The sequence below is a fragment of the Loxodonta africana genome, chromosome 1 (assembly GCF_030014295.1).
Source record: "Loxodonta africana isolate mLoxAfr1 chromosome 1, mLoxAfr1.hap2, whole genome shotgun sequence".
In the NCBI taxonomy this organism is placed as follows: Eukaryota; Metazoa; Chordata; class Mammalia; order Proboscidea; family Elephantidae; genus Loxodonta; species Loxodonta africana.
This window is the reverse complement of record NC_087342.1, coordinates 146,081,798-146,099,264: the sequence shown is the minus strand read 5'-3', so window position 1 is coordinate 146,099,264 and position 17,467 is coordinate 146,081,798. Positions and strand designations below refer to the sequence as shown.

General features: G+C 37.7%; 1 protein-coding gene across 7 annotated transcripts in view; it reads left to right on the top strand.

Annotated features, from left to right (window-relative positions):
* The window catches only part of CEP162 (centrosomal protein 162), an 81,197-nt gene that overhangs the window by 5,098 nt on the left and 58,632 nt on the right, over positions 1-17,467 (top strand). For 5 of the 7 annotated variants that reach the window (XR_010322493.1, XR_010322492.1, XR_010322494.1 and 2 more), the window contains exons 3-7: positions 2,456-2,570; positions 11,543-11,689; positions 12,022-12,205; positions 15,428-15,495; positions 16,009-16,127. Coding sequence is in view for 3 of the 7 variants with exons in the window: in XM_064288693.1 (XP_064144763.1) it covers positions 2,456-2,570; positions 11,543-11,689; positions 12,022-12,205; positions 15,428-15,495; positions 16,009-16,127 (633 nt within the window). In the remaining 4 variants the exon portion in view is untranslated. Of the gene's footprint in view, positions 1-2,455; positions 2,571-7,367; positions 10,338-11,542; positions 11,690-12,021; positions 12,206-14,817; positions 15,496-16,008; positions 16,128-17,467 lie in introns of those variants that run through there. The other 2 variants (XM_064288701.1, XM_064288709.1) reach the window with 2 other exon arrangements.

Here is a 17,467-nt window from a genome sequence, read left to right as displayed (position 1 = left end):
GGGACTAGGAAGAATAGACTCAGTCTAAGGCACATTTTCCGGATTTGGTAAACAATGGGGTTTGGCAAGAAGAGAGAAATGAAACATTTCAAGATACATTGTGGAAGATGATGGCATTAACTAATTTCAGAAATTGAGGTTTAGAAAAGACATTGAGTTCTTTCTGAACATTTTAAAATTGGTATTCTTATAGATAATTCAGGTAGAATTACTGGGCTTGACAGGTGGAAGAGTGTGTGTGTGTGTGGTCATCTTGAAAGTTAAAAAGATCACACAGGTGACAGTGTCCTAATTGTGGGCTATATAGTATAGTGGAAAGCAGACAGGTTTTAGAGTCAGAGAGACCTGAGTTTGAATCCCAGCCCTTATAGTTACACAGTGGAAACTTGGACAGATTGCTTAACCTCTCCGACTTTTCCCATGAGTAAATCCCTACAGAATTGTTGGGTGTATTTATTGATATAATCTGAGTATAAAGCCTGACATAGAACAAGTATCTAATAAATGTTACTTTCTTCCTCAGAAAAGTGTATAGAATGATGATGCTGAGGACCAAAACCATAGTCTTAGGGATGCCTTGAGGCCCTGATGGCTCAGTGGTTAAGAGCTTGGCTGCTAACCAAAAGATCAGCAGTTCAAATCCACCAGCCACTGCTTGGAAAGCCTATGGGGCAGTCCTGCCCTATCCTGTAGGGTTGCTATGAGTAAAAATTGACTCGATAGCAACAGGTGTGGTGGTTTTGTTTGTTTGTTTTTTGTTTTTTTTGGTTTTAGGGATGTCTCACATTAAATGGACAAAAGAACCAAGAGCTATAAAAATAGATGGGTGTGAGGAAGTGATGCTGCTAAAGTCACAGGTAGAGAGTTGTAAGAAGCAAGAGTTAGTCATCACCATCAAATTCCATGATGTCAGGCAGGGGAGGATAACTGGCAGTGGTCCTTTATTTGTGGCAGTTAGGAAGCCTTTGGTATGTGGAAGGAGCCCTGGTGGTGGCAGTGGTTAAGTGCTTGGCTGCTAACGGAAAGGGTGGCGGTTTGAACCCACCAGCCTCTCTATAGGAGAAAGATGTGGTGATCTGTTTCCATAAAGATTTATAGCCTTGGAAACCCTATGGGGCAGTTTTTCTCTGTCCTATAGGGTCGCTATGAGTTGCAGTCGACTCAACGGCAGTGGGGTCGGTATGTGGAAGAGAGCTGTTTAGGATGGGAACCAGAATTTAAGGGGCTAAGCAGTAAACTCACTAAGTTGATATATAAAGGACAAGCGATAGAGTGAAAAGGAGATAAAATAAAGAACTTTTCCTTCTTTTTTTTTAAATATTAGAGTAGACCTGAGTGTTCATTTTTTCGTTCCACAGTTGCCCCAGGTGCTGTGGTTAGGCACCAGGGATGCAGTTTGTGAAGGTTTGTGAAGATACAGAAATGAAATGGGGTAACCAAGGAAGTAAGAACCTAGAGAGGTGAGAATTGGCCCTTGTAAAGAGTCTACCTAGAGTGGAGGAAAGAATTATCCCTTCTGAGAGAGGAACGAAAGGAGTGCCTTAACAGGTAAATTTAGTGGTGAAATAAGGGGAAGGAGGTTGGTGTTTAACTGAAGGTCTTTGTGAAGACAGAGGTCAAGTTCCTGGCTGAGAGTGAGGGGCATAGATTGACATTAGGGTAGGAAACTTAAGAATCATAGTGAAATCTGGACCTGAAGAGTAGAAAACCCATTGCTGTCGAGTTGATTCCAACTCATAGCGACCCTGTAGGACAGAGTAGAACTGCCCCATAGGGTTTCCAAGGCTGTAAATCTTTAGGGAAGCTGACTTCCACGTCTTTCTCCTGTGGAGTAGCTGGTCAGCAGCCAAGCACTTAACCACTACACCACCAGGACCCTGACAAATAAAAGGATTGGTTTAAGTAATGCTGAAGCTGTATGTAAGTATGCATTAAATCTGCTATACCCGCACACAAAAGAACTTTTGAGTTTCTTAATGTTTTGTTGAGTTTATAAATTTGTGACAAAATGACGATTTCGTTGGTAAACACTGTCATCCTCTCTACGCCCTGAAACTTACCTCCTGGTCCTGGAATTCCTTATTCTTCTAGAGTGGTCCTAGGTAATTTTGATCAACCATTGTTTATCCTCAGACCCTAGAAAATGTCTACAAGTTGGGATTGTTGCCTTCTGTATTTCCTTTCCTCAGTTGTTCTTTTGTTGTTACTGTTTTCCCTGGGTAGCTATTTAATTCAAAATAGATATGAAGTAGATGTTCAGAGGAATATGTTTGATTTTTAAGTAGTATTTGTCACATATATTTAGAAATGCTAATTTATACATTATAGAATATGATAATATTGTTTATGTATATGGTAACTGAACTCAGTCTTAATAGAAACATTTTTAGATATGAATCTGGGATTCTCTAATTTTAAATGTATTTTAGAATTCAGTAATTTGTACCTGATTCAGCTTTCAGATGATTCTTTTGAAAATTCAAACAAAACACCTAGACAGACTAAAAAAGAAGAAAAGAAGAAAGATACAGTGCCATGGTGGATAACTGAAGATGATTTTGAAGGTGGTGGTGAGTATTGCTGATTTTTTCGTTTAAAATTATTTAACCACAAGGGGTCACTCAAGACCTTTAATTCTAGATTTTGTTACTGCACTTTAAAATTATAAAAAAATACTCATAGTGTGGTTTTTTTTTCCTGATTAATTTTTTTTTACTGTGCTTTAAGTGAAAGTTTACAGTTCAAGTTTCTCATACAAAAATTTATACACATGTTGTCATATGACCTTAGTTGCTCTCCCTATGATGTGACAGCTCATTCTCCTTTCCGCCCCTGATTTCCATGTCTGCTCAACCAGCTCCTGTCCCTTTTTGCCACCTTATCTTCCCTCTGGACAGGAGCTTCCCATTTTGAGCTGAGTCGACTTGACGGCACTGGGTCTGGGTTACCTACTTGAGCTAAGAAGCACACTCTTCACAAGTATTTTATGTCTTAAGAGTCCAGTCTATTCTTTGTCTGAAGAGTTGCCTACGGGAATGGTTTTAGTTTTGGGCTAACAGAAAGTCCAGGGGCCATGTCTTCTAGGCTATCTCTAGTCTCAGTCAGACCATTAAGTCTGGTCTTTTTACTAGAATTTGAATTCCGCACACCACTTTTCTCCTGCTCTTTCAGGGACTCTGTTTTGTATTTCCTGTCAGGGTGGCCATTGGTAGCCATGCATCATCTAGTTCTAGTCTCAGGCTGATGGAGTCCTTGGTTTATGTGACCCTTTCTGTCTCTTGGGCTTGTATTTTCCTTGAGTCTTTGGTGTTCTTCATTCTCCTTTGGTCCAGGTGGGTTGGAACCAATTGATGTGTCATAGATGGCTGCTTGCTAGCTTTTAAGACCCCAGACCCCACCCACCAAAGTGAGATGCAGAACATTTGTTTCACAAACTTTATTATTCCAGTTGAACTAGATGTCCCTTGAAACCATGGTCCCTAGATCCCTGCCCCTGCTGCTCTGTCCCTCAAAGTGTTTGGCTGTATTCAGGAAACTTCTTAGCTCTTGGCTTAGTCCAGTTGTGCGGACTTCCCCTGTATTGTGTGTTGTCCTTCCCTTCACCTAGGATAATTCTTGTCTACTATCTAGTTAGTGAATACCCCTTTCCCTCTCTCCCTACCCTGGTAACCATCAAAGAATGTTTTCTTCTGTGTTTAAACCTTTTCTTACATTCTTATTTATAAGAAGTGGTCTCAAACAGAATCTGTCCTTTTGCAAGTGACTAATTTCACTCAGCATAATACCTTCCAAGTTCATCCATGATACGAGATATTGTGCACATTCATCATTGTTCTTTATCATTGCATGGTATTCCACTGTGTGAACATAACATAATTTGTTTATCCATTCATCGGTTGTTGGGCACCTAAGTTGTTTCCCTCTTTTTGCTACTGTGAACAGTACTGCAGTGAACATGGGTGTGCATGTATCTGTTTGTGTGAGGGCTCTTATTTGTCTAGGATATATTCCAAGGAGTGGAAATGCTGGATCGTATGGTACTTCTATTTCTAGTTTCTAAGGAAGCACCAAATCAATTTCCAAAGTGGCTGTACCATTTTACATTCCCACCAGCAGTGTATGTTTTCCAGTCTCTCCACGACCTCTCCAACATTTATTATTTTGTGTTTTTTGGATTAATGGTAGTCTTGTTGGGGTGAGATGGTATCTCATTGTAGTTTTGTTTTGCGTTTCTCTAGTGGCTAATGATCACGAGCATTTCTTCATGTATCTGTTAGCCACCTGAATGTCTTCTTTGGTGAAGTGCCTGTTAATATCCTTTGCCCATTTTTTAATTGGGTTATTTGTCTTTTTGTTGTTGAATTTTGCAGTATCTTGTAGATTTTAGAGATTAGACCCTGGTCGAATTTGTCATAGCCAAAAATTTTTTTTACAATCTGTGGGTTGCCTTTTTACTCTTTGGTGAAATCTTTTGATGAGCATAAGTGTTTGATTTTTAGGAGCTCCCAGTTATCTAGTTTCTCTTCTGGTGTTTGTACATTGTTAGTCATGTTTTGTGTACTGTTTATGCCATGTATTAGCGCTCCTAGCATTGTCCCTATTTTTTCTTCCATGATCTTTATCATTTTAGGTTTTAGATTTATGTCTTTGATCCATTTTGAGTTTTTGTGCATGATGTAAGTTATGGGTCTTGTTTCATTTTTTTGCAGATGGATATCCAGTTATGCCAGCACCATTTGTTAAAGAGACTGTCTTTTCCCAATTAATGGACTTTGGGCCTCTGTCAAATATCAGCTGCTCATAAGTGGATGAATTTACCTCTGGATTCTCATTTCTGTTCCGTTGGTCTGTATATCAGTTGTTGTACCAGCACCAGGCTGTTTTGACTATTGTGGTGGTGTAGTAGGTTCTAAAATAAGGTAGTGTGAGGCCTCTCACTTTGTCCTTCCTTCTTCTTCAGTAATGTTTTACTTATCTGTGGCCTCTTCGCTTTTCATACAAAGTTGGTGATTTGTTTCTCCATTTTGCTAAAAAGTGCTGTTGGAATTTGGATTGAGATTGCATTGTATCTGTAGATCGCTTTAGGTAGAATAGACATCTTCGAAATGTTAAGTCTTCCTATCCATGGGCAAGGTATGTTTTTCGACTTATGTAAGTCTCTCTTGGGTTTTTGCAGTAGTGTCTTGTAGTTTTCTTTGTATAAGTATTTTACATCTCTGGTTAGATTTATTCCTAAGTATTTTATCTTTTGGGGGGCTACTGTAAACAGGATTGATTCAGTGCTTTTTTCTTTAACATTGTCTTTGTTGGTGTAGAGAAATCTAACTGATTTTTGTATGTTCATCTTGTATCCTGATACTTTGCTGAAATCTGTTAGTTCCAGTAGTTTTCTTGTGGATTCTTTGGGGTTTTCTGTGTATAAAATCATGTCATCTGCAAATAGAGATACTTTTACTTCTCCCTTACCAATTTGGATGCCCTTTATTTCTTTATCTAGCCTAATTGCTCTGGCTAGGACCTCCAGCATAATGTTAAATAAGAGTGGTGATAAAGGGCATTCCTTGCCTGGTTCCCGTTCTCAAGGAAAAGCTTTCAAACTCTCTCCATTTAGGATGATGTTGGCTGTTGGCTTTGTATAAATGCCCTGTATTATGTTGAGGAATTTCCCGTCTACTCCTGCTTTGCTGAGAGTTTTTATCATGAATGGGTGCTGGAATTTGTCAAATGCCTTTTCCACATCAATTGATGAGTTCATGTGGTTCTTGTCTTTTATTTATGTGATGGATTACATTGATTGTCTTTCTAATATTGAACCATCCCTGCTACCTGGTATGAATCCCATTTGGTCATGGTGAATTATTTTTTTGATACGTTGTTGAATTCTGTTGTCTAGAATTTTGTTAAGGAGTTTTGCTTCTGTGTTCATGAGAGATACTGGTCTGTAATTTTCTTTTTCTGTGGTGTCTTTATCTGCTTTTGGTGTTGGGAATATGTTGGGTTCATAGAATGAGTTTGGGAGTATTCCATCCTTTTCTGTGCTCTGAAATACCTTTAGTAGTAGTGGTATTAACTCTCCTCTGAAAGTTTGGTAGAGTTCGCCAATGAAGCCATCAGGGCCAGGGCTTTCTTTTTGTTGGGAGTTTTTTCATTACCTTTCAATCTCTTCTTTTGTTACAGGTTTACTGAATTGTTCTACCTCTGTGTTAGTTTAGGTAGGTGGTAGTGTGTTTCTAGAAATTCGTCCATTTCCTCTAGGTTTTCAAATTCATTGGAGTACAAGTTTTCATAGTATTCTGTTATGATTCTTTTAATTTCATTTGGGTCTGTTGTAATATCACCATCATTTCTTATTTGGGTTATTTGCTTACTTTCCTGTTTTTCTTTTGTCAGTTTGGCCCATGGTTTATCAATATTGTTAATCTTTTCAAAGAACCAAGTTTTGGTCTTGTTAACTCTTTCAATTGTTTTTCTATTGTCTATTTCATTTAATTCTGCTCTATTTCTTATTATTTGCTTTTTTCTGTTGCCTGAGGGCTTCTTTTATTGCTCTCTATTTGTTCAACTTGTAGGATTAATGTTTTGATTTTGGCCCTTTCTTCTTTTTGGATGTGTGCATTTATTGCTATAAATTGACTTATGAGAACTGCTTTAGTCATGTCCCAAAGTTTCTTGTAGGATGTGTTTTCATTCTCATTTGATTCAGTGAATTTTATTCCATCATTAATTTTTTCTTAAAACCCACTAGTTTTTGAGCAAGGTGTTGTTCAGTTTCCATGTGTTTGATTTTTTTTCCTTGCTTTTTCATTTAATGATTTTTACTTTTATGACTTCATGGTCAGAAAAGATACTTTGTGATGTTTTGATGCTTTGCATTCTGTTAAGGGTTCCTTTATGGCCTAATACGTGGTCTATTCTGGAGAATTTTCCATGTATATTGGGAAAGAAAATATACTTGGCTGCTGTTGGTTGGAGTGTTCTGTATATGTCTAGGAGGTCAGGTTGGTTAATTGTGGCATTTAGATCTTCTATATCTTTATTGACCTTCTTTCTGGATGTTCTGTCCTTTACCGAAAGTGGTGTGTTCAAGTCTCCTACTATTATTTTGGGGCAGTCTATTTCTCTTTTCAGTGCTGTTAGAATTTTTTGTATTTTGGAGCCCTGTCATTAGGTGCGTAAATATTTATTATGGTTATGTCCTCCTGGTGTATTGACCCTTTAAATCATTATAATCCTCCTTTATCCTTTGTGGTGGATTTTGTCAGTCTATTTTGTCAGAAATTAATATTGCCACTCCTGCTCTTTTTGATTGTTGTTTGTTGATTTTTTTTTTTTTTTTCTATTCTTTGGGTTTTAGTTTGTTTGTGTCTTTAAGGTGTGTCTCTTGTAGGCAACGTATAGGTGGATCTTGTTTTTTAATCCATTTTGCCATTCTCTGTCTGTTTATTGGTGCATTTAGTATATATACATTCAGCGTAATTATGGATAGGTATGATTTTAGTGCTGTCATTTTGATGTCCTTTTTGTTGTTGAGTTTCTTTTCTGTGCAGAGTTGTTTATTTTCTTTTCATCTTTTTCATTGTTGTTGATTTTGTATTTGATGAGTCTTTATGTTTTTCTTGTATTTTATTTTGTTGTGTAGGATTGTTAGTTTCTTTTTTGGTTACCTTAATATTTACCCCTATTTTTCTAAGTTTAAACCAATCTTTTATTTCTTTATATCGCCTTGACTTCCTCTCCATTTGAAAGATATATGACTACATTTTTAGTCCCTCTTTTTTGTTTTAATGTTGTCATCTTTTATATATTGACATCTCTGTTTCCCTGTTTTTGTGACTTCCCTATCTGGGCTGATATCTGGTTGCTCTGACCTGTGTTCTAGTGTTAGGTTATCTGATGTTACTGATTTTCTAACCAAAGGACTCTTTTAGCATTTCTTATAATTTTGGTTTGGTTTTTGCAAATTCCCTAAACTTCAGTTTATCTGAAAATGCCCTAATTTCACCATCATATTTGAGAGACAGCTTTGCTGGGTATATAGTCCTTGGCTGGAAATTTTTTTCCTTCAAGGTTTTAGACATGTCATCTCATTGCCTTCTTGCCTGCATGGTTTCTGCCAAGTAGTCCAAGCTTAGTCTTATTGACTCTCCTTTGTAGGTGACTTCTCGTTTATCCTTAGCCGCTCTTAAAATTCTCTCTTTATATTTGGTTTTGGCAAGTTTGCTTGTAATATGTCTTGGTGAGTTTTGGGGGGGATCTACCTGGTGTGGGGTTCAGTGAGCTTCTTTGATATCTTCTCATCTTTCACGATATCAGGAAAGTTTTCTGTCAACAAATCTTCAACAATTTTCTCCATATTTTCTGTTATCTCTCCCATTCTGGTACTCCAATCACTCTCAGGTTATTCCTCTTGATAGAAAGAAAAAAAAAAATAGAGTCCCACATAATTCTTAGGGTTTCTTCATTTTTTTAAATTCTTTTATATGATTTTTTCCTAAAATAAGTTCATGTGTGCTTTATCTTCAGTCTCAGTAGTAATTCTCACTTTCATTGCTTCAGTTCTGCTCCTATGACTTTCTATTGTGTTGTCTAATTCTGAAATTTTATTGTTAATCTTTTGGATTTCTGTGTGCTCTCTCTCTGTAGATTCCTGCAGCCTGTTAAATTTGTCATTATGCTCTTGTATAACTTCCTTCAGTACACGTATTGCTTTGCCTGTGTGTTCCTTGGCTTATTCTGCATTTTGTCTTATCTCCTTCCTGATTTCTTGAACAGGGTCTGTATATTAATGTTTTGAATTCTGCCTCTGGTAATTCCAGAAAATTATATTCCTCCAGAAGGCTTCTTGATTCTTTGTTTTAGAGGCTTGCTGAAGCCATCATGGTCTGCCTCTTCATGAGATTTAACACTGACTGTTGTCTTCGAGCCATCAATAAGTTGTTGTGTTTATTTTATGTTTGTTTACTGTGTCCTAGCTTCTTGTTTTTTGGGGTTTTTTTTTGATATGCCCAAATAGGCTGCTTGTGTGAGCTAGTTTGATTATTGGCGCCTTTGAAGCTGTAAGTCCTGTCACCAGGTGGTTAGATCTGTTACTAGGTGTGTAAGCCCCAGAGTCCATTTACTTTTCTTGTATGGATTCAGGTCAGGTGTCCAGGTAGTTGGCCACCAAGTGTGTGGCAGGCGTTCGCCTACAGTCCTAGATGGGCAGGGGTGATTGGTGTAGGTACAGGTATCTGGCTGCAGTAGGGGATCATGTGCTGAGCAAGGCAGGGGGCTGACAACTCCCCAAGTGTCTGGGAGGAAAGTGTGTCCCTGTTCCCTAAAGCGCATAGGTTGGGGGGGTCTGGAGCTGGGCTATGGGCACCCAATGCCGTTGACTGTAAGGACTGGGAGGCACCACTTATTCTTGGACCCCTGTTATGGGTGGCTAGGTGGTGTAGGTGGGGCCACCAGCCCTCAGGCCCCTGGTGTGGGTAGATGAGGACCCTGCTTAATAGGCAGAACAGTGTCAAACGTCACAAACCTGCCACTCCACCATATAGCTGATACAGCTGAAGTTAGGCTTCAGCTATGTATACCCTGTTGTACTGTGGTGATGATGGAAACTCTACAGGTTGACTGAAATGGGCCCACACAGGTGTATGTAGGGGTGAAAGGCATTCAGAGTCCTTGGACCCCTTATGCCTGTGCGTAGGCAAAGGAGTTGTTTCAGCCCTGAGTTCCCAACTTAGGGGAGCTGGCAGATTATTTTTTCCTGTTTGTTAATTTGTTCCCTCTCCAAGACTGGGAGAATGGCTCAGGACATGTGACGGGTCCTACTTCCAGCCCAGAGGATGCGGTATTCTTTGAAGCTGGCCCCAGGACCCTGTGCAGAGCAGGGAAGGAGCAGGTAAATGGGAGAGAGGTTTTTCCCAAAGAGGTGTTTTTTGATCCGCTCGGTAGGTAAGATGCACGTACTGATCTTTTGCCAGTTGAGCACCGCTTTTCAGTGCTTCTAAAGGCTAGAGTAGACTCTCTGCCACTTGATCTGTCCTGAAGTGGAAAAACTGTCCCGAGCGCCACTGCTTGCCTCACTGCTCACGCCAGGCGACCCAGCCCGCAGGTTGCCAGTTCCTACTGGGTCAGGTCTGGCAACTCCTCACTGCTTCTGAATTGTCTCTGCCTCCCCCTGCTGTTCAGTCTAATTCCTCAACTTTGTCTTTGCTGTTCAGGGCTCCTAGATTGTCATATATAATTGATTCGCTTGTTCTTTTGGGTCTTTGTTTGTAAGAGGGACTGCAGGAAGCATCTGACTACTACGCCATCTTGGCCTCACCTCCCTCATAGTGTGGATTTTTGAGGTTTGAATTGATTTTCATATTACTTCGCTTTATTATATTTATTATGTAATTGAGAATCTGTTTCTGCATTATTAGGTTATTTTACATTGAGGTAATTTAGATTTACTCAAATTAAGGTGATGAATTATACATTCATATGTTACCATATAAATGTAATTTAATAAAATATTCTGGCAGTGCATTAATGTCATTGCATAGGGCAGATTTTAACAAATCAATAGAATTTGATATGACAATTGCACACATATACAGAGCGCGAAGAGTAGAATGAACCCCCATATGCCCTTTGCCTATATTATTAATTCATGGCCAGTCATGTTTCATCCATATCCCCTTCCATCTCTGTGTTCCCCACCACTGGATTATACTGAAGCAGATCTCCAACAGCATACCACTTCAGTATTGCAAAGTGTACCTCTTAAAGTTAAGGCCTCTCTTCTTAAAATAGAGCTGTGATACTAGTATCCAAGAAACATTGATAATAATTCCCTAAGATCATCTCATATATAGCCAGTTGTGAAACATTTTTAACATGTTTACTATTAGCCTTAGAGAAAATTTCACATTCCAAAATGCTGTGAGAGATTGTAGTAGCCTCCCCTCTCCCCATAGTACCCACACATCCTGGTGTGGGGATCACACTTCCAGACAGCCAGTATTCCCAGTGGTTTGGAAAAAATGACTATAAAAGACCTTTTAATTTTTGCTTTCTATTTTCTTGAAATGATATTGGCGCTAGTAGAAGATCTTTTCTACCCTCCTTTATTATCCTAAATTGTACCTACTCTCCTTGTATTTTACTATGCTGGTTCATACCATCCACAATATATTTCTAGTAGTGTTAAGAGTCAGGCAACAAAAATGCTCTAAGTAAAGTAAAAACAAGGGGAATAAGGCAGAAAATAGTCTTCAGAGTGATACAGTATACTGTGTTAAGTACCTGTGCATCTAACTAACAAAAAATAAAATCTTGTTTATTATGCTAATTTTTAAAATAATATTCTATTTAATAAGATACACTGTACTCAAATGAAATTATAATTTTTCTTTTGTAGATTTTAGGTAGGGTTGATTTTTATTTAGTAGAGCAGATTTTTTTTTGTAGCTACTTTACATAAAATCGCCATAACAGTATTACTTTGTTAGCACAGTAGTTAAAACCATTTTTTGAACATAAATATCCAACTATTAAATCCCATTCCTAGGACTGCTTGGAACAAATGTAAGCTATTTGAAAACAAGGAAGACTTCTCAGCCTATTATGGAAATCGAGGAGGAGTCTGCTGAAAAGATAGAATTTCTTAAGAGCAGTGGAACTTCTATCTTAAGTATTGACAGCTTAGAAACAAATGGTAAGAAATGTGGGTGATATTAATTGATAGGTTATTAATCACTATGGTTATATTCAAGATTCTTTAAAAGTTAACTCGTAACTATCTAAAGTCTCCTTTGCTAAAGCATGGAGACAGATTTAACATCTTCCTCAAAGGTTTAAAAATAGACCTTTAGAGAGGCCTTATAACCTTACTGATTGATTGTGAATATAAATCTATATTTGGTGAGATAAGACTGTCCATTTTTAAAAGATGTATTATTTACTATGTAATGTTAATATATGCATCATTAAAATGAATTTTATCAAAATTTCACATGTTAATAAAATATATTTGTGCTTTTCACTTAGAGCTCGTAGTTTCTGAGCTTAATCATAGTATTCTCGGATTGGGATTGGACACGTTAGAAGAACAAGAGGAGAAAGAGCAATTTTTTGCCAGGCTTGAGACAGGTTTAACATCTTCCATTGACTATTCAAGATTAAATAAAGAATTGGATTCTAATGACTCCACTCATTTTAAAGCTTTACTTAGGTATGTAAATATAATATAAGCTAATTATTAAACTTGAATGATTTTTGTGTTTTTCTGTATTTTTGGAAGGCTGGTGTATACAGGAGCTTAATTGGGTAAACATTATAAAAGGAAAAATTAAATCTTATTTTTAGCTCTGTTAAAAGAATTATTTTTAATTCTGTTTATTACTTTAATCAGGTTTTTCTTATGTATGAATGTGTGTCTTAGTTATTGAGTGCTGTTATAACAGAAATACCGCAGGTGGGTGGCCTTAACAAAGAAAAATTCATTCTCTCACAGCCTAGTGGGATAGAAGTCCAAATTCAGGATACCAGCTCAAGCGAAAGGTTTTCTCTCTCTGTTGGCTCTAAGGGAAGGTCCTTGTCATCAGTCTTCCCTGGTCGAGGGGCTTCTCAGTGGAGGGACCCCAGGTTCAAAGGATGTGCTATTCTCCTAGTTCTTGTTTCTTGGTGGTATGAGGTTCCCTGTCTCTGCTCGCTTCTCTCTTTTATAATCTCAAAAGAGATTGATTTAAGACACACTCTGATCTTGTAGATTGAATCCTGACCCATTAACAATCTTGCCTCATTAACGTCTTAGAGATAGGATTTACAACACATAGAAAAATCATATCAGATGACAAAATGGTGGACAGTTACACAATACTGGGAATCATGGCCTAGCCAAATTGACATATATTTTGGGGGGACACAATTCAATCCATGACAATGGAATAGGTTGATTTGTATTTGATAGCTCAGTCTGCCTTCAGATATCTGGAATTTCATGCCTGAGATACTATTGAGAGTAATAGCGCATTGTCAACAAGACCTTAATAGGAGAGGAATTTATTGAGTGATTTTCCACAGATAAACCAAAGAGAGCCCAGATAGCTTTTGTAAATGTAGAAAAAGTGAACAGGAAGGGAAGGGGGAACCACGGAGCAAAAACATGCTTGGTCTGGGTCTTACCTTTGAGAGCAATTATCAGGAAACCTCATTTTTTTCTGAACTGGTCCTCTGTAAGTAGAGTAGACTTTTGAAGTTTTCAAGAACTTTGTGAAATGAAACCTGAGACCTTTAATTTTCTCAGTTTCAGTTATCCACTTAATTTTTTTTTATTGTAAATGGAAATCAAATTACAATTTTATTTAGGATTTTAAGAACTCAAAGGTATAATTAAGTTAAAGATCAGGAGAATTATTAGAGTGCCTAGTCTCCTCAAGGAGTCCTGGTGGCACAGTAGTTAAGAGCTCAGCTGCTGTCATGGATTGAATTGGGTCTCCCCTCAAAATATCTGTCAACTTGGCTAAGTCATGATTCCCAGTATTGTATGATTGTCTAACATTTTGTCATCTGAAGTGATTTCCATGTGTGTTGTAAATCTTATCATTATGATGTTAATGAGATGAATTAGCGGCAGTTATGTTGGTGAAATCTACAAGATTAGATAGTGTCTTAAGCCAATCTCTTTTGAGATATAAAAGAGAGAAATGATCAGAGAGAGAGGGGACCTCATACCACCAAGAAAGCAGTGCCAGCAGCAGAGCATGTCCTTTGGACCTGAGGTTCCTGCGTGGATAAGCTCCTAGGGCAAGGGAAGATTAATGACATGGACCTTCCTTGAGAGCTGACCGAGAAAGCCTCCTCCTGGAGCTGATGCCCTTAATTTGGACTTGTAGCCTACTAGACCGTAAAAATAAACTTCTCTTTGTTAAAGCCATCCACTTGTGGTATTTCTGTTATAGCAGCACCAGTTGACTAAGACAGCTGCTAACCAAAATTTTGGCAGTTGAAATCCACCAGTCACTCCTCAGAAATCCTATGGGGCCTGTAGGGTTGCTATGAGTAGGAATCGACTTGACAGCAGTGGGTTTGGTTTTGATTTTTAAATCTCCTGAAGATGATTAGTTTCTTTTAGACAGTGGATAAAGTAGTTCAGTGATTGTTGTGAGCTGCGCAGGATCTAAGGTTTTTACCCTACTTACAAGCTAACAAGTTAACCTGCCAATATTACAGATGCTGACAGTAGACGCAAGATTTCTTGGTCAAAGACAAAGGACTTTATTTCTGACAGCAAAAGCAGTACCAGAGTGTCAAGGTCATTTTTGTTGGTTTTGCATGCCCCCAAGTCCCATAGCGGTGACACAAAGGGCCCCTGGTGGGTGTCTGTACTTGCAGTGGGTTCTGTTACAGGAGAAGAACACTGAGCACGGGCAATCTACTGCTTTTATATAAGTGGATGCAAGCCTGCTCTTTTGTCTAGGTGAAAACATTAACTCATCCTTCAAGGTTGCTCACTAAATACACAATCTTGAAAAATGACCCAGGAAAGAGCACTTAAGGCCTTGTGTCCTTGGCACACCCAGCAAGAACGTGCAGGGACACTCAGGACCCATGGTGGATCGCCTCTCCCAACAATGACAGCACAAATTATGCAGGCACAGGTTTATTGACCACAATTTTTATTGTCCCTTTGAACTACTGTTATTTCTGCTCATTCCTTGATTTGAGAGAAAGCAATATAAGAACTAATATATCCAGTATAATTAAAACTTGCTTGAGCTCCTTTGTCCTCCCGTTGAAATTCTTAGTTTAAGACGCCTATTTTTTTTTTTTTTTTTTATACAGCTTCTGGAAACCCTGGTGGCGTAGTGGTTAAGTGCTATGGCTGCTAACCAAGAGATCAGTAGTTCGGATCCGCCAGGCACTCCTTGGAAACTCTATCAGGCAGTGCTACTATGTCCTATAGGGTTGTTATGAGTCAGAATCGACTCGACGGCATTGGGTTTGGTTTTGGTTTATACAGCTTCCATTTCAGAATTAAATTGCTGAAGAGCTTGTAAATAGCATGGTGTTGTTTCTGGCCTCCATGTGGACTTTGCTGGTTCTCAGAGTTTATGGTCTCTTCCTCATCTTTCATATGGAAATATCTGGATCATGATGATATATGTACATGTAAATGCATTTATTCATGTATAAAATTGTGTACATTTTTCTATAAAATTAAGAAATCTAACATTTTTTCCTTACGTTACTTTGACAGCTAGAATTAGTCTTAAACTTTGAAGAGCCTTTATTTTTGAAACATTTTCCCTCTAATACCCAGATGCTTAACTTTTGATAGAACAATAGTATTTAAGAAGAAAGATACGATTTCTGGGATTTTTTTAAAAAATGTATTCAAAGGATTGCATGAAAAATGTATTAACTTGTAATATTAAGTTGAATGTTTTTCTAGTAATCAAGCCAATATAGAATTAACTGAAGATGGACATGAGAATAAAACTGTACATGAAGAACTGGCAGGTAATTTCACTGGTTTTAAAGTTTTTAATATTTACGGAAATACATAGTTTTTAATTTAGGTGATAAAGACATTGGTAAGAGAAAAATAATTAAAAGGCAAACCATATAGTCTTTAAAGTAGCTTTGGACAAGTAGAGTGGGATCACCGAAGTCACAATCTGAGTTACTAAGATTATTAAAAGTGCACTAATGAATTGACTTGATAGCAACAGGTTTGGGTTTTTGTTTTTGTTTTTTAACCATCTGATTTTTTGGGAGTGGGAAGATTTAAAATGTAAAACTCTGAGAACTATGTAAAAGTACAAAAAGTCAAAAAAACCTAAGATAATCTTGTAAATTGAATTCTCATTAAATTTTTCCCCCAAAATTACAATCTTCAAAGGTATCATTATGTTAATATTTCATGAAATTATTTTTATGCAGACTTTCTCCTTTGGAAATCAGCAATCTTCTTCTGGAATTTGACTTTTTTGACAATGTGATCCTTGCATTTTTTAAATTTATTTTCATCAGAAAATTACAGTGATGATTTTGAAGAGGAAGAGGACACTGATGCACCTTTGGCTACTAAAGAAGAAGAGAGTCATTCCAAGGAAAATCCCCAGTCAGAAAAAGTAAATGTACCCAAACAGGTATACAGCAATGAAATATTTTACAGCTTCGTCAACTTGGCTAGCTGTTGAAATACGCAAAGCTTGAAATATGGAGCTCTTCATAGTCTTACACAGTGTTGTCAAGTTATTCATCTTTTAACACCCAGTTAAACATTTTCTTAACTCTGAATGTCAATTTCATGTAAAGCTTCATGAAAACTCGTGAAGGTCGGTGATTTTATAAGGGATTTTTTGGCAAGTAATTTTCTTAATGTTAGGCTTCAGAAATTGAAAATTAACATCTCAAATCTAATTTTTTAACAAGTATACTGAGTTACATTTTTCTTTTTTAGGACTTGTCCTTGTGAAGTAAAATAAGTATACCCTCGTTAGTATTTATACCAGTGGTAGCATTATTGTCTGCAACATACTTGGCAAAGATAATTAATTGCATTATCGTGTTTACATTCAGTGGTGCTGTACTCTAATTCTCTCAGTTATTACCATGGCTTGTTAAGGACTACTGCTACATAGTGACTACCACATAGAACTGACCTTTGAAGCTATGTAATAGTAGCTAGTAGGGCAATTATAAATTGTTATATTGATTTTGATCTGGACATAGTCTCTTTGGAGCTGCGTGTTGGGACTAGATGTTTTGAACTTATGACATCATAGGCTCTCTAAACAGAAGAGAGAAAAACTTTCAGGGTGTAAATAAATGCCTGCATTTTTAAATCCACCAAGTACTTTGCCCTTGGGTATCTATATACTACTTAGTTTGGGGGGATAAAAGAAGATGACCTTGAAAATAACACCTGACGATTAATGTGATCTGATAAGTATCCTTAGAAATTTAATGGGATTTATGGTTGGAATTAGAACATTTTATTAAATATGAATAGGTCAGTAGAAAGAACAGTAGTTGTTGTTAGGTGCCACTGAGTCGGTTCTGACTCATAGAGACCCTGTGCACAACCGAACAGAACACTGCCCAGTCTTGCCCCATCCTTACAATCGTTGTTGAGTACAGTAATGTATGTAGTATATTAAGAAAATATATCCTGTGTAGAAATGTGTTAACCTAAATGTGGAAATGTAGTAGAGTTCTGGGTAAGAATCAAAATAGAAACGAATTGAAACTGTATTGTTTTGGAAGGATCGTACAAACTTCCTATCCTGGTAGAGAATATTTGTTATTGTTGTTATGTGCTGTCACTCATAGTGACCCTGTAGGACAGAGTAGAGCTGCCACATAGGGTTTCCTAGGCAATAATCTTTATGGGAGCACATCTGCCACGGAGCTGCTGATGCATTAGAATGCCCAGCCTTTCAGCTAGCAGTGGAGTGCTTAACCATTGCACCAGCAGAGCACTTTA